This window comes from Solanum pennellii, chromosome 3 (assembly GCF_001406875.1).
Source record: "Solanum pennellii chromosome 3, SPENNV200".
Lineage (NCBI taxonomy): Eukaryota > Viridiplantae > Streptophyta > Magnoliopsida > Solanales > Solanaceae > Solanum > Solanum pennellii.
In genome coordinates, this window is record NC_028639.1 from 73,803,598 (window position 1) to 73,829,489 (window position 25,892).

The following is a 25,892-nucleotide window of genomic DNA, read 5'->3' on the forward strand; positions in this document are numbered from 1 at the left end:
CCGATTAAATTTTATTTAGACAATTTAATTATATTTTGATTAAACACTTAAATACATTATAAAATATTTATATTAGACATTTCTAACTCATACTTTAGATAATTTTTGTGTATTCTCAAGTATTTATTACGTAAACAAATTAATTACATATACAAATCTTATCCTTCAATGATACCCGTCAACATCAATATTGAAACATCCTAAAAGATTTTTGAATTAATTAAACTAACCGTGTAAATAAATAATGTGATATATTTTAAAAAATTAACTTAGCTATACAAAATCATGTTAAATTTTTTTGTTCATAATCCCCATTAAATATAACAAAAATTAATCGAGATAAAATATACTTGTTTTTGACGAACTTTAAAAATTAAAATTGCTCAGAAATATACTCTCTTCATTTTAATTTATCTATCTAATCTTGCTTTATCATGATTCCTTTTTAAATTATAAATAAAAAGAGTGTATTAAAATATTTTTTAAATATGCTAACTAAATGATTATTTATTATTTTTAAAAAAAAAGACAAAATAAAATATAATTTGACAAATAAATTGAAACGAATAGATCGAGGTTAGTATACAGTCACTCTGAAGCTACACATACGTGGGAATAATTTTTGTCATTTTTCTTGTGAAATTACACGGTCTTGTTGCCGCATTTTCTTAGAATAAGCAGATTTTTCTAGTATTTAACACTCTTTCTCTCTTTTCCATTTTCTCAACAAAAAAACAAGTTACTCTGTATTTCTTCTTCTTCTTCACTCACGAATTACAATGTTCTCATTGAATGGAACCAATTTTCCGGTAAGTAACATTCTTAACCAAAAACCCCATTTCTTGTTAGCTACTCTGTTTCTTAAATTTTATGATGAATCTTTCATTTTCCAGATTAGTCTTGCAAATTCTTTTATCTGAATAGATTTTTGTTTTTTGCAGAATAATTCGTTATCTGGGGTTTCAAGATGCTTGACTCAGTCCCGGAAAAGGGTATCTTTTCCTATGGTGGTGGTCTCTGTGAACCCAAATGGAAGATCGGCAGACCGGAATGTGAGTGTTTTAATGGAGAATACTTTGAAGGAGATGAAGGAAAATTCTCCAGTTATAGATGAAGATTCTGAATCGACGGTCACTGGTGGAGTCGGCGATGTGTACGGAGAGGATACTGCTACGGAAGATCAAACCATTACTCCTTGGAACTTCTCTGTTGCTAGGTGAAAAGATTCGATTTTTACTTTTTGTTTCGATATTTTCTATGCTCGATACTAAAATTCCACATCATCTTGTCCAGTGCGGAGTGGACACAAATCAATAGTAGAAAATATTTTTTATCGACCGAAGATTAGAAAAGTGAACACACCCAAATTTGGTTTTTCAATTTGTGTTGCTTTTTTGTTTAAAAAATGTATTTTTTCTCTCTGGTCGGTTCTTATTATTTTAATTTTTATAATGCCACTTGATTGTTAGTTTGAAATTGTTATCTTTCTATTTAAGCTTACCTGAATATGATGTAATAGAATGGGATACTTGTTGATCTCCTTAATTTTTTGATGTTAAAGAAAATGAATATCATTGGTGAATCTGAGAAGTGTTTCTTCATTTGTATCCATTATGAACATGATTCTGTTCTTTGCTGAGCAGCGGATACTCATTGTTGCGTAATCCACATTACAACAAAGGGTTAGCTTTCAGCGAGAAAGAAAGGGATTCACACTATTTACGTGGCCTTCTTCCTCCTGTGGTTTTTAGTCACGAGCTTCAGGTTGTCCATGTTGTGTTTTGCATAGCCTTAATTATGTCTCACCCAGTCTTCCTGACGAAATGTAAGCTCTCTGTTTAACTACATTGTTGTGTCACTTCTTCTGTCAGGTTAAGAAATTGATGAACAATCTGCGTCAGTATGATGTACCACTACAAAGGTACATGGCCATGATGGATCTTCAGGTAGACGCACATAATATATCTATGTAATGCTCGTGATTAGTTGCTGCTTTCTGTTAAGTTATACTTTAATATTAAAGAAACAATGACATAATAATAGTTGGAGTCTGATTACATCTAAGACGTCCCAAACAAAGGGATCAACTCCTTGTACATTATTTTGCTCAATTTATTGGCATCATAATATACAAATTCTTGCATCTTGGTGCAGGAGAGAAATGAGAGGCTATTTTACAAGCTTCTTATGGAAAACGTGGAAGAGCTTCTCCCGGTAGTTTATACTCCGACAGTAGGCGAAGCATGCCAGAAATATGGTAGCATCTTCAGACGACCTCAAGGCCTTTTTATCAGTTTGAAAGAAAAGTATGTGTTTGGAATTCAACAGATCATTTTCAAATTAGCGGCCCAAGTTTTTTTTTTTTTTAATTACATTTAGATCTGATTTGTAATAGTTATTTGCAGAGGCAAAATTCTTGAGGTATTAAAGAATTGGCCTGAGAAGAAAATTCAAGTTATTGTTGTAACTGATGGAGAACGAATATTAGGCCTTGGAGACTTAGGTTGCCAGGTATGTTATATATGGACTTCCACACTAATTTTTGGAATCATATTAGGTGAGTTCCAAGAAAAACAGAAAACTAATTATCTGTTTGTTTAACTGATTTCCCAGTTTCTTTCTGCACCAATGTATGTTTTAAAACATATTAGGTACCTAAAGACATATTAATGACAATCAATTCATCTTTGACAGGGAATGGGGATACCAGTAGGGAAACTCTCTTTATACACCGCTCTTGGAGGCATTCGGCCGTCATCTGTAAGTTTCTGTATGGAAAATGTAACAGTTATTAGAAATGGACATGATGCCTTTCTTTCACAAGAAGTATTGTATCTCATTGAAGTTCGGTAAGCTCAGTCAGATCTTACATCTGCCAAAATGTTTAATAATCATATGGTCTGAGACTCTGCATTATCTGACCGTTTTCTGCACATCGTTTTGCATAGAAACCAGCAAATAGCACATGTTACTTTATAGTGCCCAGCTGCTTGGCACTTGAAAAGCATTAGTTAGCATTATCAGTCAGGCAGCGCCTTATCTGCTTGCTTTTACCTCTACCTAACCAATGGAGTTTCTTCCTTTGCAGTGCTTGCCAGTAACCATTGATGTGGGCACAAACAATGAGAAATTGTTAAAAGATGAATTTTACATTGGGCTGAGACAAAGAAGAACTAGAGGACAGGTTCACAATTTTTATTTCCTAAATGATAGGTCATAGAATACATTTCGTAGAAGGTTGTATATGTTTTTAACTTTCTTCTTTTAATGGTCGTCCACATTCAGGAATATGCTGAACTCTTGGATGAATTTATGTCTGCTGTCAAGCAGACTTACGGAGAGAAAGTGCTCATTCAGGTTGTTTGTCTTCTGATGAAGTTGTACATATGTAAATTTAACTTTACTCCGTGTTCTAACTTCATGACATACATCAATAGTTTGAAGACTTTGCGAATCATAACGCATTTGACCTTCTTGCGAAATATGGAACTAGCCACCTTGTTTTCAATGATGACATTCAGGTAAGATAAGGACTCAAATATTGTAATGTTGTCATAGAAGTGGTGTTTGTATGACTGATACATGCATTCTGTCAGTAACATCTTCCTGTTCTGTGCTTTCCTCCAGGGGACTGCATCTGTGGTCCTAGCAGGGATCATGGCAGCACTAAACTTAGTGGGAGGAAACTTGGCACAGCATAGATTTTTATTCCTGGGAGCTGGAGAGGTACATGATGATTTGACATGCAGCTTTTGGTTTTGCCCTCTTATTAGCTAACAACCTCGCTCGTTTAGCAAAATGAAGTTTGATTTTCATAATGTTTAAGACCAGAGGTGGACTTATTCAGTGTTGAAAGCTCCAAAGTTGTACTTGGAATTTCTCAACCCCTTCCTCCTTTAAGGCCTTAGCTGTTTAAGAGCTGGATTTGATCAGATATTAGTTTCCATTCCATTGTGTATCTCTGTAGATTTCCGTTATGCCCCTTAAATCACTTATTTACAATGCAGGCTGGTACCGGGATAGCAGAACTCATAGCTCTTGAGATGTCAAAGCAGGTTTGGACTTGAAGGAAACAATTTCTCTTTGTTTTGACTTTTATTAAAGATCTTGTGTCAAAAGTTTCTACCACCTTTATAAAAACGAAATATGTCAAGTGATTTATGCATTTGTGTTCTTTGTATAGACTGGAGCCCCTCTAGAAGAGTCACGCAAAAAAACTTGGATGGTGGATTCTAAGGTATCTGAAATCGTCTGTATTGGATATTTTATTCTTTCCATCGGTCTTCCAGCAACTAATTGATATAATAAACATCCATACATCCTTCTTCCTCTAGGGGTTGATAGTTAGGTCTCGCATGGAGTCACTTAAACATTTTAAGAGGCCCTGGGCTCATGATCACGAGCCAGTAAAAGAACTGGTGAATGCTGTTAAGGTACAAATATATCACCTCCTCCCAGTTTCGTTATTCCATACCCCACCCCCCCGAAGCCTCATCCTTAACTCGTATTATTGTGTACCAGTTAATTAAGCCAACCGTCTTGATTGGATCTTCTGGCACCGGGAAGACGTTTACTAAGGAAGTGGTACAAGCTATGGCAACCTTCAATAAGGTACTATTCTTTGTTCCTTGAAATCCTTCTCGGAGAAAGCTGCATTCTGTACTGCACCTAGTTTGGGTAAAAGACTTAAACAAGAGAAATTTATTGTTCTAAATGGTTTGTAATGCAGAAACCAATTATTTTTGCTCTCTCCAACCCAACATCACAGTCTGAATGTACTGCTGAAGAGGCTTATACGTGGAGTGAAGTAAGTTATTGGACAGTCATTTTTTATGTGTGAAGTTGGTATACCCTGTCAATGTTCGTCTTCGCAGATGTTCTGTTTTCTTGCAGTTCTAAAATTTCCTCATATCCATACAGGGGCGGGCCATTTTTGCTAGCGGGAGTCCTTTCACTCCAGTTGAGTACAAGGGGAAAGTCTTCGTGTCTGGTCAGGTCTGAAATGTCAAAACATATGGCTTTACATTTTTCCTAAATACATTTAAATTTCATAACATTAGGTACTCAATTTCTCTCTAGGGAAATAATGCATACATCTTCCCTGGTTTGGGTCTGGGACTGATAATATCTGGTGCGATTCGCGTTCATGATGACATGCTCCTGGCAGCCTGTAAGTTCTGCAAAATCTTGCTCTACTATTTAAGATAATATCTGGTGCAATTCCCGTTCTGATCAACTTCTATCTCTCGATTTTTTTCTGATTATAACTTCTTTGCATATGCTGCTGTAAACATTTTCCTTGAATTGGAATCCTTGATACCTTTACACTAAGGTGGTGCCTTTAATCTTACATTTCTATCTCCGAACTCTTTCATCTGAACAGCGGAAGCTTTAGCAGCAGAAGTAAGTCAAGAGAACTTGGAGAAGGGATTAATATACCCTCCTTTTGCCAACATAAGGAAGATTTCAGCTCACATTGCCGCCAAAGTGGCAGCCAAAGCATATGAACTTGGTATTTTTCGCCTCTACAATCTTGTCACTGGAGAACTTCAACACTCTTTTTTCGACATGTAACTATCAAATATAGTATTGNATCTATCAAATATAGTATTTATGTTCACTTCTTGTTGCTCAACAGGCTTGGCCACTCGTCTACCTCAACCGGAGAACCTAGTAGCATATGCAGAGAGTTGCATGTACAGTCCAAGTTATCGTAGCTATCGCTAAGTCAAGGAAGATACATAAGTACTCATTTTTCATAGCTTTGAAGATTATTATACTAAACAACCACTAATTTAGGAGGAATATATAGACAATTTTTAGTTTTGTATTGGCCACTTAACATCTTTTTCTGTAATTCTGACTCATTGGGTCAGCTTAGGCCACTGGCCCTCACTCCTTTTACTGATGCTTAATTAAAAGCTAAAATTTGAATGGTTGCATTTATGCTGAAACAAAATTTGAAATATCCAAAGTCGTATTATTGAGTATAGATGGGATAATTCTCCAGAGATAGACATATATAATGGTGCATTTTATGAAAGAGCAATAAGATTGCATGAGCCATAATGTGAAGTACTATAAAGGGATAAAAAAAAAAAGGTGCAAATAATGTATTTAATTTGGACAAAGCCCTACTACACTTATCAAAATAAGGGAATCGAAAGTTTATTAAATATCATATCATCGTATCATNATTATCCAAAAAAAGAATCTTTTACACAAGGACAAGAAGAAAGACTTCTAGCTTTATCACTGCAAACATGACAATCAATANAATCAATGGAATATCCTACAAGACAAAAAGTTGATGTGATTCTGTACAAGTGAATCCAACTCACTAACAAAAAAATTAAAGAAAGAAAAAAATGAACATGAAGAGAATAAAAATGAAGATGAAGAGAATCAATGGTGTCTTATAAGTTGATGAACCACTGTAACTTCATTATTTTTTAAATTTACGAGGAAATGAATTATTGACGAAATTTGTGAAATCTACATATATACCTTTGGTTCGGTAACAAATGTGATTGAAAGTAGTATTTTTTCATGCATAATAGCTAATTCTTGATATATATATTGGTTAAATTTATAATTTGTACTACAAACATTGTATGAAGTATTTTAGGATAAACATGCAACGCACGTTTTCGGAAACTAGTATTATTATAAGTGAGAAGATTTTAAGTTCAAAGTTAAATTACGGAAATGCCCTTCACCAATTTTTAAATTGAAAAATATTTTATTAATTTTTAAAATTAAATCAATAATGACAATTAAACTAGACCAAATATATGATTAGATGTTACAACTTATCATTTTCATTTCTTAATGAATTTGATTGTTAAACCTTTTAGCTTTTACCATTAAACACATTCATTCACAACCTTTCATGTACTTAATTTCTTCCTGTATAAATTGGATAAAAAAATATTAATCCACTACACGTTGTGTTTCATCATCTAATAGTTCTTATGTAATATTTTTTTGTTGGTTACTATTTCTCTTATTGATTTGTGCATTCGTTCATTTTTTATCTTAATGATGGAGAAACACATCAGATTTGTATAATTTTGCTAGCACGCCATTTCTATAAATCGTTGTTAGTCTCTTTGAATTCAATTTTATGAGTTTGTATATCTGTATAAAATTTGAATTTGTATGCAATTGCATCAAAATAATGTGTTTGTATATCTGCATAAAATTTGAATTTGTATGCAATTGCATCAAAATAAAACATTGTATATCATATCTCTCTCACACCCACTCACTTTATACAAACATAAATTGTACATTGTAATTTTTATGATTTGTGTTTGTATAAAGTGAGAAAGAGAGAAAGGCAACAGAGAACTGGGTGGAGAAATATTTGTATTGTAATAAATTTTTTCTCGCTATACATACAAAAACGCAATTTATACATTTGTGTTTGTTTAAAGCGAAAGTGACGAGGGAGAGACTGGCGAGGGCGAGAGGGAGATTGGTGAGAGATTGGCGAGGGCGAGAGGGAGAGTGGCAAGGGAGAGATTGCGGGGCGAGAGGGAGAGTGGCGAGAGAGACCGGCGAGGGAGAGTGGCGAGCAAGAATTTCAGGGAGAGGCGAATTGACAATAGTTTGCTATGAGGTATAATTAAATCAAACTGTGATTATAGCATTTAATTTGAATTAATAATTTGCTATTATATACAATTTTCCTTTTATTAATTAGAGTTACACCTTATAATATGTTGTGAATTCATGAGTTTAATATTTGAAAAGTAAGGCTCATATATTACTTTTGACTATTTTTTTTCTTTTTATAGCACGAAAAGTTTGGCCCATAAAACCACATTGGGGTTAAATGAGTGATATTTTAGTTTAATCGGTTAGATTTTAATAGTGTTATTTTAAAAAATATAAATTTTAGGAATCGCATAGTTTTAATATGAAATTACAATTCATTCCTATTTAATTTGTAAGTACATTAATCCCTGAAAAACAGAATAAATTAGATACATAATATGTAGTTCGATACATTATAAAATAAACCGGATATATTATATGTAGCTAGGATACATTAAAAAATAGCTCTAATACATTATAAAATAAACTAAATACATAATGTGTAAGTTGGACACATTATAAAATAATTTAGAATTAGGAGAAATACGGAATTTTAGACATTTTTAGAATAGAAGAGAATATTGGAAACAAAGGAAACATAAGACGTGTATAACTCAAATTTAATTATACAAAACTTTGTTGAAATATTTTGTTTTTATTTGATATTCATATCATATAACGTCATAATAAAAAAATTAAATACTCAAAACATTATACAATAAACTAAAATCCATTTGATACATTTTCAACTACAATATTAAAAAAAAATGAAAACAAAGCAATATATTTGTAACCATCAATTCTTCACATTTTATCCAAATTGCATTAGCTATGAAAAAGCAAAATTAAAAAACGAGAACGACTCACCATGGTTCACGTTATAAGTGCATCATTACAAACAAAAATTAATATGCAACTCAAAACTTGTTAAAATATATTTTGTAACGTAAACATCAGTTACATTAAAATTTAATAAATAGAGTAACGTCAAAGAAGAAAAGCTAAAAAGGAAAGAAGACAAATTAAAGACTATTCACGTGTTATGTGTTATGGGCGTCACAGAGTAAATCACTGGTTGGCTCCTTATAAATAATGTTAGGGATTAGCCGCCTCATCCTTAGAATCCAAGAAGAAAAGAGACACAACAAAATTATTTTATTTCAATGACATATCTATCGGTTTCGTAAGTTACCCGATTTATTTTATCATAACCCTAATAGCCAAGAGTTGAAATTCCACTCTAACTTAAGATTCTTGTGGCTCTTGAGTGCAGGAGAATCATGAACGAAGGGTTTTTGTCGACTCTTTAATCCTAGAAATAACAATGATTTCTATCTGTCAATTTCGGTAAGTATCAGTGGTACAAATTTTATTTGATTAATTGATTTGATTGATTTTTTTTTTTTTGCCAAAGTTGAAATCTTACTTAAGATTTTTGTGGTTATTGAGTGTTGGAGAAATGAAAACGGAGGGTTTTTGCCGACTCTTTGACCTTAAAAATAGATGATGATTTCGATAAGGTTAGTGGTACCGATTTACTTTTTAGCCAAGGTTATAATCTCTTTCTAATTTAAAGTTCTTGTGATTCTTGAGTGCAGGACAGTAGCTGAATCAGAAACATATGGTTTTTGCTGACTTTTTGATCTGAGAAATGGACGGCGATTCTTTTTTTCAGCGATTTCGATAAGTATCAGTTGCACATATTCGTTTTATTTATTGATTGATGGATATTTTGCACGTATTTTGCACTTACCATGAACATCAAACAAAACAAAAAATAAAAAAACAGGTTGATGTTTTTAAAAAATTATTAGGGTTTTTTGGTAAACTGTAAGTATCATTAACAAACAAAAGAATCATTACATCTATAGAGCACCTAAATCCATAGCCACATTCTAAGAAGGTTTTATGTCTTTAAGCCTCCAACTGAACAAGAAAATAGTTACATAGGAAAATGTTAACTCAACCTATTACTTCTATTAGCCTTTTTAGATCCCATGAACAACGTCATTCTTTCTATAAATTCTGATTTTTATCTGTGTAATTACTATGTCACTATTCACAATTGTGCCTCTATACAACTTCCAGTTTCTTTCCCTCCAAGTATGGTAAACTATGGCGCTCCAAACTGCTGCAACCACTCTATACAACTTCAAGTTTCTTTCCCTCCAAGTGTGGTAAACTATGACACTCCAAACTGCTGCAATCACTTCTTTACAGAATCGACTCCAATGTTTCCTCTTGATTCTTTCTAGTACCTATCGCACCTCACTTGTATACACATGTATGTTAGCCCAAGGTAATACCAGCTTTCACTTGTCCCAACCAAGTGCAGTGGGTAAAGAGATGCAACTGGGTCTCCATCACTTGGCTGGGGCATAAACAACATATCTCATTATCAATAGGAATGTTCAAACATAACACCCTTTTCTTGGTAAGTAGTCTGCCTTGCACTGCTAATCACATTATCATTCAATGCCTTGACTGTGCTACAGAAGTCCAAATAAGATAAACNCAGAAGTCCAAATAACATCATATATCTTTAGCCAGTTCAATTCACCCAGCATTGCTTTGTAGCTGGCAGAGATTGAATATTGGACAGAATAAGTTAGAGTATACCTCCCTCGTAAATACCAGTTCCTTTTGTTGTTCGACAGTATATTTAACTTTTTCAAATACCAACTGCAATCTAGAGGCAGAATATGTTCCCTAATGGAATCATCATTCCTTCTATAGATCTCATGTATTCATTTCACCCATAACATATTTCCGTTTTTCAGATAACTGCCATAATAATTTGCTTACTGATGCAACATATCAATTACTGCAGCCCTTAACATTCAATCCTCCAAACTCCTTCGGACAACAAATCTTCTCCCATGCGACACTTTTCTCCTTTCTTCATTACTCCCAAAGATAGTTCCTACAAATTCTATCAACCTCCTTGAGAATACTTTGGGGTAGAATGAACACCAACCCCTATAAACTATATATAGAGAGCAAAACGGTAGTCACAATTTGAATTCTACCAACATAAGATATAACCAGCTTTAATTCGGCTAGTAATCTTTTCTATAAGAAGTTGAAAATCCACTATCTTCCAATTCTTAGAGGATAACAAAAGCCCAAGATATTTCATCGGAAGATGTCCTAGAGTGAACCCAGTCATTCCTAACAATTGTCCGCAAGTTTCTATCGCCTACTCCGGCTACAAACAAGTTAGATTTATCTATATTGGCCACAAAACTTGTTACTTCACTAAAATGAGTTAAAGCTTCCATCACTCTAGCCACAAAACTAGTGTCACCTTTACAAGAGATTATTAGATCATCGATAAAGATTAAATGAGTCAACTAAAGATGCTTACACAATGGATGAAAATAAAAGCCAGGTAATTCATGCACTTTAAGACCCTCGACAAATACTCCATTACTAGGACAAACTCGAGAGGAGACATTCGATCCCCTTGTCATAAACCTCTTTTGCCTACAAAAAATTCATGCCCTTCACCATTTACTTTTAAGGTAAAATATGGTGAAGTTACGCATATCATTACCAACCATGTAGAGCTTTTAGGAAATTCATATCCTATAAGTGCTTCCTCCAAAAATTTCCAGCTTACCATGTCATAGGTCTTTCTGAAATATAATCAAATTATTAGGGTTGCCCCACCACTTCGCAAAGGGGTAATACTTCTGTCTGATCTAATTGACCCATAACCCTTCATACCAAAAAATATCAATTTGGTTTTCTCCACAATTCTATTCTGTGCTTCCCTTATTCGTTGTTTATGTCTTAATTTTTCGAATTCCTTCTTCTTCCTTTACCTCCCTTCTTCCCTAGTCTCGTTGAAATTTTTAAATGGCAATGGAACTGTTTGTTTAAGTCGAACAGTCTGAGAAGGTGGGTGAGGACACGAAGAAGACGGAATCGTGGCTGAGAAGGTAGAGGAAGGGACGGAGTTTGATACCGATTTATCAGCGGAGAGAACAGTGGCTGAGACGGTGTAGGAAAAGACGAAGGACAAGTGGCTGGAGGTAGGCACGGTGTCAGAGAGGTGGAGGAGGAAATGAAAGAGAAGGAGGAGGATGTGGATACAAGGAATTCAGCGGCGGCGCCTGTTGCAGATATGCATTTCTCGACATTGGAGGAGGAGGGATGAATTGGTACGAATATGACAATCCCTCTTTCACTCAATAACCCCAATTTTGCCTGAATTGAGACATCGATGATGATAGCGAATTGTTATGCGACGGCAAAAATGACCAAGAGGTAGAAATCTACAAAGCCTGACACTTTTTATTTGATATAATGTTCTTGGGAGTTAAGTTCTTATAAGTATCTACAACTTCCAAAAACACCACAATATCAAAACAAAAAGTGTTCTGTAGAATTCTAACTTCTTCGTCATTCCCGCCACCGCCGCCGCATAACAATTTGCCGATGTCTCAGTTCAAGCAGAATTGGGGTTATCGGGTGAACGAGGGCTCGCCATACTCGTACCAATTCATCCCTCCTCCTCCACTGTCGAGACATCCATATCTGCCGCCGCCTCCGCCGGATTCCTTGTATCCACAGCCTCCTCCTCCTCCACCTTCTCCGACACCGTACCCACCTCCACCTTCTCCTCCTCCTCCTTCGTCTTTTACTCAACCGTCTCAGCCACTGTTCTCTCCGCTAGTAAATCGGTATCCACCTTCGTCCCCTCCTCCACCTTCTGAGCCCCGATTCCGTCTGCTTCCTCCTCCTTCGTGTCCTCACCCACCTTCTCAGACTGTTCGATTTAAACAAACAGCTCCATTGCCAGGTGAAAATTCCAACGAGACTAGGGAAGAGAGGAGGTTGAGGAAGAAGAAGGAATTCGAAAAAGTGAGACAGAAACAGAGAATAAGGGAAGCACAGAACAGAATTGTGGAGAAAACGAAGTTGATATTTTTTGGTAGGAAGGGGCATGGGTCAATTAGATCAGACAGAAATATTGCCCCTTTGCCAAGTGGTGGCATGACAGGCAACCTGTTGAAGAAGCAGCAGCTGAAGTAAGACGTTAATTCTGTATTTATTGTCAGCCATATTAATATGTTCCAATTGTTCTATCTATTGTCTGTTCCACTGGAGATTTAAGTTTTCAAGCATGCTAGTTGGTCGTAAGTAATCTTTAATTTAGAATGCATCTACAATGTTGCCTTGGTTTACTTTGCAATTAGACAGTAAGCATAGATGTAAGGGTGAATGTACTTGTCACTAGACTGTTGAAAATGGAAGAAGAGAATAGAGAAAGGAAGAAGAGAGTAGAGGAAGATAATATATTTGATAGTTTTCTGCATTTCTCATTGATAGTACTATGAATATAAGTAATTGATAGATACAATCATAAGACGACACATGTTTGCTTCTTTAACAGAATTTTGGGCTGATAACATTGTAGATGTATTCTAAATTTTCTGTTCCGCTTTAATTTAGAATACATCTACAATGTTATATACCACTATATGCTTTGATCTACCTTGCAATATGATGATAATCATAGATTTTGGGGTTAACTTTAGACGTAAATTGGACAGTCCATCTTTTATGTGTGAAGTTGGTATTACTCTGTCAATGTTCGTCTTCGCAAATGTTCTGTTTTCTTATAGTTCTAAAATTTTCCCATATCCATACTGGGGTGGGCCATTTTTGCTAGCGGGAGTCCTTTCGCTCCAGTTGAGTACAAGGGGAACGTCTTCGTGTCTGGTCAGGTCTGAAATGTCACAAAACATATGGCTTTACATTTTTCCTAAATACGTTTAAATTTCATAACATTAGGTACTCAATTTCTCTCTAGCGAAATAACGCATACATGTTCCCTGGTTTGTGTCTGGGGCTAATAATATCTGGTTCTATTCGTGTTCATGATGACATGCTCCTGGCAGCCTTTAAGTTGTGCAAAATGTTGCTCTACTATTTAAGATAATATCTGGTGCATTCGCGTTCTGATCAACTTCTATCTCTCGATTTTTTTCTGATTATAACTTCTGTGCATATGCTGCTGTAAACGTTTTCCTTGAATTGGAATCCTTGATACCTTTACACTAAGGTGGTGCCTTTAATCCTCGTAAAATCTTAATCTCCAAATTCTTTCATCTGAACAGCAGAAGCTTTAGCAGCAGAAATAAGTCAAGAGAACTTGGAGAAGGGATTAATATACCCACCATTTGCCAACATAAGGAAGATTTCAGCTCACATTGCAGCCAAAGCATATGAACTTGGTATTTTTCGCCTCTACAATCTTGTCACTGGAGAACTTCAACACTCTTTTTTCAACATGTATCTATCAAATATAGTATTTATGTTCACTTCTTGTTGCTCAACAGGCTTGGCCACTCGTCTACCTCAACCGGAGAACCTAGTAGCATATGCAGAGAGTTGCATGTACAGTCCAAGTTATCGTAGCTATCGCTAAGTCAAGGAAGATACATAAGTACTCATTTTTCATAGCTTTGAAGATTATTATACTAATGGAGATGATGTTTTCAACAACCACTAATTTAGGAGGAATATATAGACAATTTTTAGTTTTGTATTGGCACATTAGCATCTTTTGTGTAATTCTGCCATTGGGTCAGCACAGGGCACTGGCATTGGACTCGTAAAGTTATATTTCGAGTATAAAAAAAATCATGTTGAACTGAGATAAGTTCTACAACCTACAAATTCAAATTTAGTTACTGTTACTCCAAACAAACAAAAAAAGACTAATTTTTTGCTTTAAACTATTCGAAATGGGACAATTTTAATTAGATAGCCGTTGAGTCACTTGCATAGGTGCAGGGATATGTTGATGAGCAATTTACTGAGTTGGAAGAGCTACAAGATGATGTTACTCCTAACTTTGTGGAAGAAGTTGTTACTTTGTTTTATAATGATATTGCCAGGTTAATCCTTAACATTGACCCATCATTGTAAGTTTTAATTTTCTCTTGAACATATTTAATACACTGATTAATTAATATAAATATTCAATTTGTTGGATATTCAAGGGCAGCAGTTCAAGGTTAGAAATTAACAAGATGGTTATATGATAAAACTAGATGTAAATGATAACTTATTATAACAACTTTTTTCATGATTAATTGTATGCAGCATTGGAGCTAAGAAAGTTAAAATTGAATGTAAAAAGTTCATGGAATATTGCCGAGCTAGAAGGGTAATTAATCATCATTAATATAAAGAATATTTCACATTATAAATATAATTTATATGTATTAACATGTTACGATCAGATAAATTAAAAAGAATCAATATCAATTATTAATATTTACTCTGAGACATTATTATAAGTGGTTAGCTTGCAGTATTGTTACAATAGGGAGAGAGTACGTAGGAAAATGCATTATTTTTTGTGAAATGTAATAATAAATTTGTATAAACATTAATTAGAATTTATTAATGAATAACATTCACATATAACTAACATAAAAATCATATTTGTATGTTATAGTTATAGTCAAAATTTGCTATGGAGCATCGGATTGTATAACTTGCTGGCTCCTCTTCAGATTTGTATAATTTTGCTAGCATGCCATTCGTATAAATCGTTGTCAGCCTCTCGTTTGTATAAATAATTGGCAGCTTCTCAATTCAATTTCATGTGTTTGTATATTTGCATAAAATTTGAATTTGTATGCAATTGCATCGAAATAAGACGTTTGTATATCAAATCTCTCTCACACACACTCTCACTCACTATATACAAACATAAATTACACATTGTATTTTGTATGTGTTTGTATAAAGAGAGAAAGACAACAGAGAACTCGGTGGAAAAATATTTGTATTGTATAATTATAAATGTATTGAACAAAATATATGTATATGGATGTGTACATAAATTTTTGAACTCGCTCTATATAAACAGAAACACAATTTATACATTTGCGTTTGTTTAAAGCGAAAGTGGCGAGGGAGAGACTGGCGAGCGAGAGAGGGAAAGTGGCAAGGGAGAGATGGAGAATGGCGAGAGAGAGAGACTGGAGAGAGAGAGAGGGAGAGTGGCGAGCGAGAATTTCAGGGAGAGAGACGAATTGACAATAGTTTGCTATGAGATACAACTAAATCAAATTGTGATTATATTATTTAATTTAAATTAATAATTTGCTATTATATACAATTTGCCCTTTATTAATTAGAGTTACATCTTATAATATGTTGTGAATTCATGAGTTTAACATTTGAAAAGTAAGGTCCATATATTACTTTTGACTGTTTTTTTCTTAGTATAGCACGAAAAGTTTAGCCCATAAAACCACATTTGGGCTTAATTGAGTGATACTCTAGATTAAATAGTGTTATTTTAAAAAGTACCAACATTAGGAATTACGTAGTTTTAATATGAAATTATAATTTATTTCTATTTAAATTGTAATTACATTAATCCCTGAAAACTAAAATAAACGAGATACATTATATGTAGCTAGGATGCATTAAAAACTAGCTCTAATACATTATAAAATAAAGTGAATACATAATATATAGCTCGGATACATTATAAAATAATTTAGAATTAGGAGAGAAACAAAATTTTTTAGAGATTTTTAAAATAGAAGAGAATATTAAAAACAAAGGAAACATAAGATGTGTATAACCCAAATTTAATTGAACAAAACTTTGTTGAAATATTTTGTTTTAATTTGATATTCATATCAAACATGTCATAATAAAAAAATTAAAATACTCAAAACGTTATACAATTAATTAAAATCCATTTGATACATCATTCAACTACAATATAAAAAAGATGAAACTAAAGTAAGATATCTGTAACTATCAATTCTTCACATTTTATCCAAATTGTCTTAGCTATGAAAATGCAAAATAAAAAATAGAGAATGACTCACCATGGTTCACGTTATAAGTGCATCATTACAAACAAAAATACATATGCAACTCAAAACTTGTTAAAATATGTTTTGTAACGTAAACATCAGTTACACTAAAATTTAAAAAACGGATAAGGTTCCCCATGTGAAAGAAAGAAAAAAAAAAGAAAAGCTAAAAACGAAACAAAACAAATTAAAGACTATTCACGTGTTATGTGTTATTACTACAAGTGAAAATATAAATATTCATTTAAATAAAATATATAATAAAAACACTTATTAAAATATTTTTGTAACCTAAAGGCCTATTGAAAACGAAAATACTTATATATGGGAGAAAAATATCAAAGAAGAGCATAAAAAATGACAAATCAAAGATTATTCATATTCTCTGCGTTATATTTTATTAAAAATAAAAATACAAAACATGCAATAAAACACGAAAAAAGAAAAAAAGGAAACATTTATTTTGTGACACATCTACTCAACTTGTCATTTATTGGACTATTTAGTATATTAATTTATTTTTCAATTTTATAATCAATGGACACTACTAATAATTAAAGTGTAGCAAAATTAAAAGTCTAATTTGACAATATCATATTTATTTAATATGATCCATCAATTATTTATTTAATTCTAAAATAAATCATAAGTCAAGAGTAAAATATCATGTTTAGAGTTTGGTTTTTTTTATGAGTTTTTAAAAATAAATGTAAATTTACTTACAGAAAAATAGAAAAAAAGAAAATAATAAAAAATATTTCAAGTAAAAAAAATTATACAAGTAAAGAAAAACACGTGACAGATTATTATTGATATATATGACAATTCTTTTTTAGAAAAAAAATTTAAATCAAAAATAAAATATCATGTTTGAATACTTTATTTTTAAAGCTGAACCTTTTAATGATCTTTAAAGTTACTTAAATATATTTAAACTAATAAAATATTAAGATTTTTTATAAGTAAATATAATTTATGCCAGCAAAGAAACACCTGTAACAAATAAATGTGGATCAATATAACAATATTATTTATTTTCTACTTATATAACTGATAAATATCAATAGATATGACAATTTTATTTATTTTTTTATTTTCTTGAATAAGTCATAACTTAAAAGTAAAATAAAATATTTTGAGTTGATTCTTCTTATAATTTTTTAAGAAAATGAAATTAACGCCACTTACATATTTTTTTAAAAGGAAATATAAAAAATGTATTTATACAGATAAAGAAACACTTATAACATGTGAATGTTAACAAATTTGTCGGTTTAATTTTTATACTTATTTTCTAAAAAAGGTCAGAAATCAAAAGTAAAACATCATAATTTGAGTTGAATCTTTTTATAATTTTTATTAATAATAAAGTTAAAACTAAGTAAATTTTAAAAAAAGATATAGAAAAAATGTATTTATATGCAAATACGAAAATACTTAGAACAAGTGAATGTTAATAAATGTGACAATATTATTTATTTATTTATTTTCTGAAAATAGCATAAATCCAAAGTAAAATGTCAAGTTATTCAAATTTTGAATTGATCATTTTTATGATTTAAATAAAATAAAAGTAAAAGTAAAAGCTATTAAAATTTAATAAGAAAATAATAAGTATGAAGAATTTTCACAAGTAAAAATAAGTTTTATATAATAGATAAATGTCAACAATACAATTCCGTTTATCTATTTGTTTTCTATATAAAGTAATAAATCAAAAGAAAATTATATTCTTTTGAATATTTAAATTTGAGTTATGATTCTTTTTAAAAAAATAATGAAGTTAAAGATAGTTAATTTAAAAATTAAAGATAATAATATATTAAGAAGTTATATTTTGTATAATGTTTATAAATTTATGCTCTTAAATTTGTTCGTTTTGGTGATTTAAAATAAATTTTTCTTTACAAATTATCATTGTTAGACTCATATATCTTCACAAATTACTTTTTTCGTATTTTTCCTATAATTCTCGCTCAACTCACATTTTTTATGAGTGTCATCGGGTAAATCACCGGTTAGCTCCTTATAAATAATGTTAGGGATCAGCCGGCTCATCCTTAGGATTCAAGAAAAAAAGAGAACAACAAAATTATTTTATTTCGATGACATATCTATCAATTTCGTAAGTTATTCGATTGATTTTATCATAACCCTAATTGAGAAGAGTTGAAATCTCATTCTAACATATTCTTGTGGTTTTCAAGTGCAGGAGAATCATGAAGGGGAGGGTTTTTGCCGACTCCTTAAACCTAGAAATAACAATGATTTCTACTTGACAATTTCGGTAAGTATCAATGGTACAAATTCATTTGATTAATTGATTTGATTGATTTTTTTTTTGCCAAAGTTGAAATCTTATTCTAACTTATGATTCTTGTGGTTGTTGAGTGTTGGAGAAATGAAAACGAAGGTTTTTGCCGACTCTTTGATCTTAGAAATAGATGAGATTTCGACAAGGTTAGTCGTACAGATCTTATCTTTTAGCCAAGGTTGGAATCTCACTCTAATTTAAGGTTCTTGTGATTCTTGAGTGCAGGACAACAGGTGAATCAGAAACAGATGGTTTTTGCCAACTTTTTGATCTGAGAAATGGACAGGCGATTCTTTTTTCCGGCGATTTCGATAAGTATTAGTTGCACATATTCATTTTATTAATTGATTGATGGATATTTTGTACTTACCATGAACATAAAACAAAACAAAAGATAAAAAAGAAAAATTCAATGTTTTTCAAAAATTATTAGGATTTTTTGGTAGACTGTAAATGTCATAAACAAATAAAAGGACCATTAAATCTATAGAGCACCTAAATTCATAGCCTCCTTCTAAGAAGGTTTTATTTCTTTAAACCTCCAACTCAACAAGAAAATAGTTACATAGAGAAATGTTGACTCAACATATTACTTTTATTAGCCAGTTATATCCCTTGAACAATGTCATTCTCTCTATAAATTCTGTTTTTTATCTATGCAGTTACTATGTTACTATTCACAATTGTGCCTCTATACAACTTCAGTTTCTTTACCTCCAAATGTGGTGAACTATGACACTCCAAACTATTGCAACCACTTCTTTTTTTTTTTATAGATATGCCTCCAATTTTCTCCCTTGATTCTTTCTAGTACCTATCAGACCTCACATGTACCAACTTTCACTTATCCCAGCCAAGTGCAGTGGGTAAATAGATGCAATTGGGTCTTCATCACTTGGTTGTGGCATAAACAATGTATCTCATTATTAGTAGGAATGTTCAAACATAACATCCTTTTCTTGGTAAGTAGTTTGTCTTGTACTGCTAATAACATTGCATTTGATACCTTGGCTGTGCTACAGAAGTCCAAATAACATCATATATCTTTAGCCAGTTCAATTCACCCAGCATTGCTTTGTAGCTGGCAGAGATTGAATATTGGACAGAATAAGTTAGAGTATACCTCCCTCGTAAATACCAGTTCCTTTTGTTGTTCGACAGTATATTTAACTTTTTCAAATACCAACTGCAATCTAGAGGCAGAATATGTTCCCTAATGGAATCATCATTCCTTCTATAGATCTCATGTATTCATTTCAGATAACCGCCATAATAATTTGCTTACTGATGCAACATATCAATTACTGCAGCCCTTAACATTCAATCCTCCAAACTCCTTTGGACAACAAATCTTCTCCCATGCGACACTTTTCTCCTTTCTTCATTACTCCCCCAAAGATAGTTCCTACAAATTCTATCAACCTCCTTGAGAATACTTTGGGGTAGAATGAACACCAACCCCTATAAACTATATATAGAGAGCAAAACGGTAGTCACAATTTGAATTCTACCAACATAAGATATAACCAGTTTTAATTCGGCTAGTGATCTTTCCTATAAGAAGTTGAAAATCCACTCTCTTCCAATTCTTAGAGGATAACAAAAGCCCAAGATATTTCATCGGAAGATGTCCTAGAGTGAACCCAGTCATTCCTAACAATTGTCCGCAAGTTTCTATCGCCTACTCCGGCTACAAACAAGTTAGATTTATCTATATTGGCCACAAAACTTGTTACTTCACTAAAATGAGTTAAAGCTTCCATCACTCTAGCCACAAAACTAGTGTCACCTTTACAAGAGATCATTAGATCATCGATAAAGATTAAATGAGTCAACTAAAGATGCTTACACATTGGATGAAAATGAAAGCCAGGTAATTCATGCACTTTAAGACCCTCGACAAATACTCTATTACTAGGACAAACTCGAGAGGAGACATTAGATCCCCTTGTCGTAAACCTCTTTTGCCTACAAAAAATTCATGCCCTTCACCATTTACTTTTAAGGTAAAATATGGTGAAGTTACGCATATCATTACCAACTATGTAGAGCTTTTAGGAAATTCATATCCTATAAGTGCTTCCTCCAAAAATTTCCAGCTTACCATGTCATAGGTCTTTCTGAAATATATTTTCATCAAATTATTAGGGTTTAAAATTTGACTGTGTTAACTCTCTTTTTCAAAATTAAAAAAAAAAGTATCAAATAGATTTTCGAGTTATTAGGTGAAATCATTCATTAATCAATTATAAATGAGATTGAAATTAGTCTAGTTGTTTTCTAGTGTTGGAATTGATCAAGAATGGTACATCTGTGTTCTCAAAATAAAAAATTGGGTATTTCAAACCTAATAATAATAAAAAATAGAGCAAGTAATTTCCAAATACACTTTTCAATGCTGACAAGGTGGTAAATATGAATTTCTTTCACAGTGGAATAGGAGAAATGTATTGGTACGAATATAACAATCCTTCATTCACTGGTAACAATAATTTTGTGTGAATTGAAACATCAATAATGTTGGCAAAGATTATGCTGTGATGGCTGTGGCGGAGAAACCTAAAGTCAGGTGATATGATGGAGAGAATGTCGTAGATGTAAAAGTCTAGAAGCCCACACTTTTTGTTTGATATAGTAGGAAGCCATAGACACTTATAGAGACTCAACTTCCAAGAACACTATATCTAACAAAAAGTGTGAATTGTAGACTTCTACATATAAACCATTCACCGTCGTCGCCGTCACATAGAAATTTTCTACCACCATCGATGTCTCAATTCAACAATAAATACAGAATTTACGTCTTACTTTAGCTGTTGCTTCTTCAATAGGTTGCCTGTCATGCCATCACTTCGCAAAGGGAAAATATTTCTGTTTAATCTAATTGACCCATGACCCTTCATACCAAAAAAATTCAATTTGGTTTTCTCCACAATTCTAATCTGTGCTTCCTTATTCGTTGTTTATGTCTTAATTTTTCAAATTCCTCCTTCTTCCTCATCCTCCTTTCTTTCCTAGTCTCGTTGGAATTTTTAACTGGCAATGGAGTTGTTTGTTTAAATCGAACAGTCTGAGAAGGTGGGGAAGGATACGAAGGAGGAAGTAGATGGAATCGTGGATGAGAAGGTGGAGGAAGGGACGGGGGTGGATGTCAATTTATCAGCGAAGAGAACAGTGGCCGAGATGATGGAGAAAAAGACAAAAGAGAAGTAGCTGGAAGTAGGCACAGTGTCAGAGAGGTGGAGGAGGAGATGAAAGAGGAGGAGGAGGATATGGATACAAGGAATTCAGCGGTGGGTTCGCCGCAGATATGCATTTCTCGACATTGGAGGAGGAGGGATGAATTGGTATGAATATGACAATCCCTGTTTTACCCGATAACCCCAATTCTGCCTGAATTGAGACATCGATGATGGTGGCAAATTATTATGCGACGGCACCGGCAGCGACAGCGATAGCGGAAATGACCAAGTGGTAGAAATTTACAAAGCCGCATAACAGTTCGCCACCACCATCGATGTCTCAGTTCAGGCAGAATTAGGGTTATCGGTTGAACGAGGGATCGCCATATTTGTACCAATTCATCCCTCCTCCTCCTATGTCGAGACATCCATATCTGCCTCCGCCTCCGCCAGATTCCTTGTATCCACATCATCCTCCTCCTCCTCCTCCTCCTCTACCCTCTCCGACATCGTGCCCACCTCCACCCCCTCCTCATTCGTCTTTTCTCAACCGTCTCAGCCACTGTCCTCTCCGCTAATAAATCGGTATCCGCCTTCGTCCCTTCCTCCACCTTCTAAGCCACGATTCTGTCTTCTTCCTCCTTCTTTGTGTTCTCACCCACCTTCTGAGACTGTTCGATTTAAACAAACAGCTCCATTCCCAGTTAAAAATTCCAATGAGACTAGGGAAGAGAGGAGGTTGAGGAAGAAGAAGGAATTCGAAAAAGTGAGACAGAAACAGAGAATAAGAGAAGCACAGAACAGAATTGTGGAGAAAGCGAAGTTGATATTTTTTGGTAGGAAGGGGCATGGGTCAATTAGATAAGACAGAAATATTGCCCCTTTGCCAAGTGGTGGCATGACAGGCAACCTGTTGAAGAAGCAGCAGCTGAAGTAAGACGTTAATTCTGTATTTATTGTCAGCCATATTAATATGTTCCAATTGTTCTATCTATTGTCTGTTCCACTGGAGATTTAAGTTTTCAAGCATGCTAGTTGGTCGTAAGTAATCTTTAATTTAGAATGCATCTACAATGTTACATACCGCTCGCGATATGCTTTGATTTACCTTGCTATTAGACAATAAGCATAGATTTAAGGGTGAATGTACTTGTCACTAGACTGTTGAAAATGGAAGGAGAGAATAGAGAAAGGAAGAAGAGAGTAGAGGAAGATAATATATTTTGATCGTTTTCTGTATTTCTCATTGATAGTACTATGAATATAAGTAATTGATAGATACAATCATAAGACGACATATGTCTGCTTCTTTAACAGAATTTTGGGCTGATGACATTGTAGATGTATTCTAAATTTTCTGTTCCACTTTAATTTATAATACATCTACAATGTTATATACCACTATATGTTTTGATTTACCTTGCAATATGATGATAAGCATAGATTTTGGGGTTAACTTTAGACGTAATGCAGATGATCATTCCATAGGGTGGGTTGGTGATAAATTTAATTGACATCAGTAATTCAGATGGCTGGTGTATTTACTTAATTTTCTGAATGACTTTTTTTTTTTATCATGTTGTTCAACAAATACATCAACCATCCGAATTACTGATGTCCATTAAGACTATTCGTTTTACATATTAGAGATTGCTAAACGTTCTGTTATTTCATGTGTACTATGCTGATTCAGAAATGAATTTCCAGATCCGTCAGCACGGCTTAAGATTTTGAAATTAAGAACAGACCAAGATTGCTATGTGATTCTGCCCTTTTTTTCCCCCATAATGCTAGTCCTCCCTCACTTGTATTTATTATATAATCAATACAACCACCAATGCGTCTTCTGAAAAATTGTCACAAGCAATCACTAATTTATTACCACTCCTGTTTCTGCCGTCTTCTTTTGAAAAGAAATGTCATTTCATTGACTAGAAAAAGAGCAAGAGAATTCATGTATACGAGATGGTAAGAAAAGATAGCAATCTCGTACGCATCTGGGAATGCTATCTTTTCTTACCATCTCTCGTATACATGAATTCTCTTGCTCTCTTTCTAGTCAATGAAATAACATTCCTTATAAAAAGAAGACAACAAGAACGGGAGTGGTAATAAACTAGTAATTGTTGCGACACTTTTCCCTTTTCTTTATTAAAAAAAGTCATGGAGTCATTAGATCATAACAATCTTGGTGCTGGAGATGACATGAACAACTAATGCTATGTTGCCAGGTATAAAGACTCGGTTGTGTTTGCGACTTTTGATGGTGCTCCAACTGCTGGTTCAGAAACCTACAACAAGCTGTATAAAACTGTTCGTGATGCATATGAATCACAGGTGAATTTTCTCAACCAGACCCTACCCCCTATGATTTGTACCTTTTCTGAGTGTTGAACTCAGCTTAGCTGCACTTTTATAATTTGGTTGATTACTTAGTTGTATTAATATTTCCCTCATGTGCGCATTTGCAGGTACGAGGAGTGGCCCATTACATGGTAAAACTCTGTTAACATGTTTAACTTTTTATGTGGTTTAGCCTGAAACTTAACACCCACTGTGGATGTGATGTGATTCAGCCTGTTCCAGCAAAGCTTGATCTGCAAACAACGATACCTGAAGAGGCAAAATCAAATAATGAAGTCGAACATTTGATTATGACATTATTGCTATCTTTTAGGGGGTTATACAACAACTTTGAAGGGGAAGTGGTTGAAGTCAGAGATGAACAAAAATCACTCATGAAGATGTTGTTGGCAAACAACCGAACAGTACGCATGATTGACTCCTTCACAGTTATTTATGCTGATCAGATCATTTTCAGCAAGAAAATAGAAAAAGAGAAAGGGTAGGTACATGAGAGAAGTTGCATAAATAAACAATGCATTGTACCATGTGAGCATTTCGCTCTTTGGGAAGATTGAACTTTCAAGTAATTTGCATATGCGAATGATTGTTTGGACTGATAATAATTCTTCTGTGGTCTCTCCTACCCCTTACCCTCTTCACAGTTCTCACATTAGGTTTGGCAATTTGTGTTTTGAGAAATTAGAAGAAGAAAAGATATTGGGATTGATTATTCCTCAAGTTGGGATTAAATAGTTGTTATAGATGATGTAAATAAGGAAAGAAACTAATAAAATATCCTTCGGGGTGGCACAGTGATTTGGGCTTATGTTGGATGCCTCAAGTTCGAAACCCCTTGCCCTTGAAAGCAAGGGGTTTGCAAAATCCTTCACTTGAGTTCTTAAGAAGTTTCTTGTAAATCTATGGATTGCACAAATATGAGGTATAATTTGTGTTAAGATGAAGAAAATCATCAAAATTAATATGACCAAATCTTATCTTGAATGATAGATGAACCTTGAAAAAAATTAGGATTCTTGAGAGCTTCTCTTTCTAGGGGAATTTTTGGACTTGGGGATGATGAATCACGAGCATAAGGTGCTATTATAATGTTTTTTCATGTGTGTTATCTCACAATTGACGTCTTGTGCACAATAAGGTTACTGCATTGCTTACAGTGTGCAATAGCAGACAACTTAGGCGTGCAACAAGATAGTGTCCAATAGTAAAATGGGCATAATATATGGCACAAATACCAAAGTATGAACAATTTTTTGCATTAAAAACTAGACTCAAATACCTTAAATTTGATAGGGTCCGAGGCTTTGAGCCACTTAACTCTTCATATTATAGGAGATATGCTTGTTTGAAGTTGAACGTTGCTCAGACTCATGAAAAATTTCATCGGTGACAAAGCTTTTAGTCCAAATTTGAGCTAGAGTTTCTTTAGGACATTAAGGGGTCGTTCGGTGTTGTGAAGTATTGGACTCGTTTTGTCAGCACTAGTGTGAAGGATAACATCAAGTAATCCTGAGATTAATTATAGTGCCATTTAATTTGTTATTTCATTGGCAAGTTTGGGATAACTTA

At 33.5% G+C, this 25,892-nt stretch overlaps 3 protein-coding genes and 1 pseudogene across 8 annotated transcripts; 3 read left to right on the forward strand and 1 right to left on the reverse strand.

Annotated features, from left to right (window-relative positions):
- The first annotated feature begins 657 nt into the window (after window positions 1-657).
- LOC107012898 (NADP-dependent malic enzyme, chloroplastic) lies at window positions 658-14,270 on the forward strand. Of its 2 annotated transcripts, XM_027915158.1 has the most exons (21): window positions 658-809; window positions 942-1,216; window positions 1,644-1,764; window positions 1,872-1,946; window positions 2,155-2,306; window positions 2,406-2,511; window positions 2,695-2,760; window positions 3,089-3,184; window positions 3,286-3,357; window positions 3,438-3,521; window positions 3,628-3,726; window positions 4,008-4,055; window positions 4,184-4,237; window positions 4,335-4,433; window positions 4,522-4,611; window positions 4,730-4,807; window positions 4,921-4,995; window positions 5,080-5,170; window positions 5,384-5,512; window positions 5,639-5,753; window positions 14,068-14,270. In XM_027915158.1, the coding sequence occupies exons 1-20, from the start codon at window positions 780-782 to the stop codon at window positions 5,725-5,727; spliced, it is 1,929 nt and encodes a 642-aa protein (XP_027770959.1). In that variant the 5' UTR covers window positions 658-779; the 3' UTR covers window positions 5,728-5,753; window positions 14,068-14,270. The 2 variants fall into 2 exon arrangements, with proteins under 2 accessions (XP_027770959.1, XP_015068349.1); XM_015212863.2 differs by lacking the exon at window positions 14,068-14,270 and having other exon boundaries at window positions 5,639-5,990.
- On the reverse strand, window positions 10,132-11,828 carry LOC114076337 (annotated as a pseudogene).
- LOC107012950 (protein PAF1 homolog) lies at window positions 11,911-14,267 on the forward strand. 4 transcript variants are annotated; one of them, XR_003577152.1, is made up of 3 exons: window positions 11,911-12,746; window positions 13,731-13,847; window positions 13,953-14,267. XR_003577152.1 is itself a non-coding variant. In XM_015212925.2 (3 exons), the coding sequence occupies exons 1-2, from the start codon at window positions 12,046-12,048 to the stop codon at window positions 13,840-13,842; spliced, it is 705 nt and encodes a 234-aa protein (XP_015068411.1). In that variant the 5' UTR covers window positions 11,911-12,045; the 3' UTR covers window positions 13,843-13,847; window positions 13,953-14,267. The 4 variants fall into 4 exon arrangements, 2 of the variants coding, with proteins under 2 accessions (XP_015068411.1, XP_015068412.1); XR_003577153.1 differs by having other exon boundaries at window positions 13,734-13,847; XM_015212925.2 differs by having other exon boundaries at window positions 11,911-12,638.
- Window positions 14,271-18,675: 4,405 nt separating the features above from the next.
- Window positions 18,676-24,928, forward strand: LOC107012905. Of its 2 annotated transcripts, XM_027915301.1 has the most exons (6): window positions 18,712-18,750; window positions 18,855-18,923; window positions 19,003-19,092; window positions 24,191-24,296; window positions 24,431-24,454; window positions 24,536-24,928. In XM_027915301.1, the coding sequence occupies exons 2-6, from the start codon at window positions 18,865-18,867 to the stop codon at window positions 24,806-24,808; spliced, it is 552 nt and encodes a 183-aa protein (XP_027771102.1). In that variant the 5' UTR covers window positions 18,712-18,750; window positions 18,855-18,864; the 3' UTR covers window positions 24,809-24,928. The 2 variants fall into 2 exon arrangements, with proteins under 2 accessions (XP_027771103.1, XP_027771102.1); XM_027915302.1 differs by lacking the exon at window positions 24,431-24,454 and having other exon boundaries at window positions 18,676-18,750.
- The last annotated feature ends 964 nt before the right edge of the window (window positions 24,929-25,892 follow it).

Coding starts and splice junctions, on each gene's coding strand:
- LOC107012898 (XM_027915158.1), top strand. CDS start 780: ATGTTCTCATTGAATGGAACCAATTTTCCG. Junction 1,765..1,871: donor TTTTTAGTCACGAGCTTCAG/GTTGTCCATGTT, acceptor TTCTTCTGTCAG/GTTAAGAAATTGATGAACAA. Junction 4,238..4,334: donor CTTGGATGGTGGATTCTAAG/GTATCTGAAATC, acceptor TTCTTCCTCTAG/GGGTTGATAGTTAGGTCTCG.
- LOC107012950 (XM_015212925.2), top strand. CDS start 12,046: ATGTCTCAGTTCAAGCAGAATTGGGGTTATCGGGTGAACGAGGGCTCG. Junction 12,639..13,730: donor TTGAAGAAGCAGCAGCTGAA/GTAAGACGTTAA, acceptor TCATCTGAACAG/CAGAAGCTTTAGCAGCAGAA.
- LOC107012905 (XM_027915301.1), top strand. CDS start 18,865: ATGAAAACGAAGGTTTTTGCCGACTCTTTGATCTTAGAAATAGATGAG. Junction 19,093..24,190: donor TTTTCCGGCGATTTCGATAA/GTATTAGTTGCA, acceptor CTATGTTGCCAG/GTATAAAGACTCGGTTGTGT. Junction 24,455..24,535: donor GAGGAGTGGCCCATTACATG/GTAAAACTCTGT, acceptor GATGTGATTCAG/CCTGTTCCAGCAAAGCTTGA.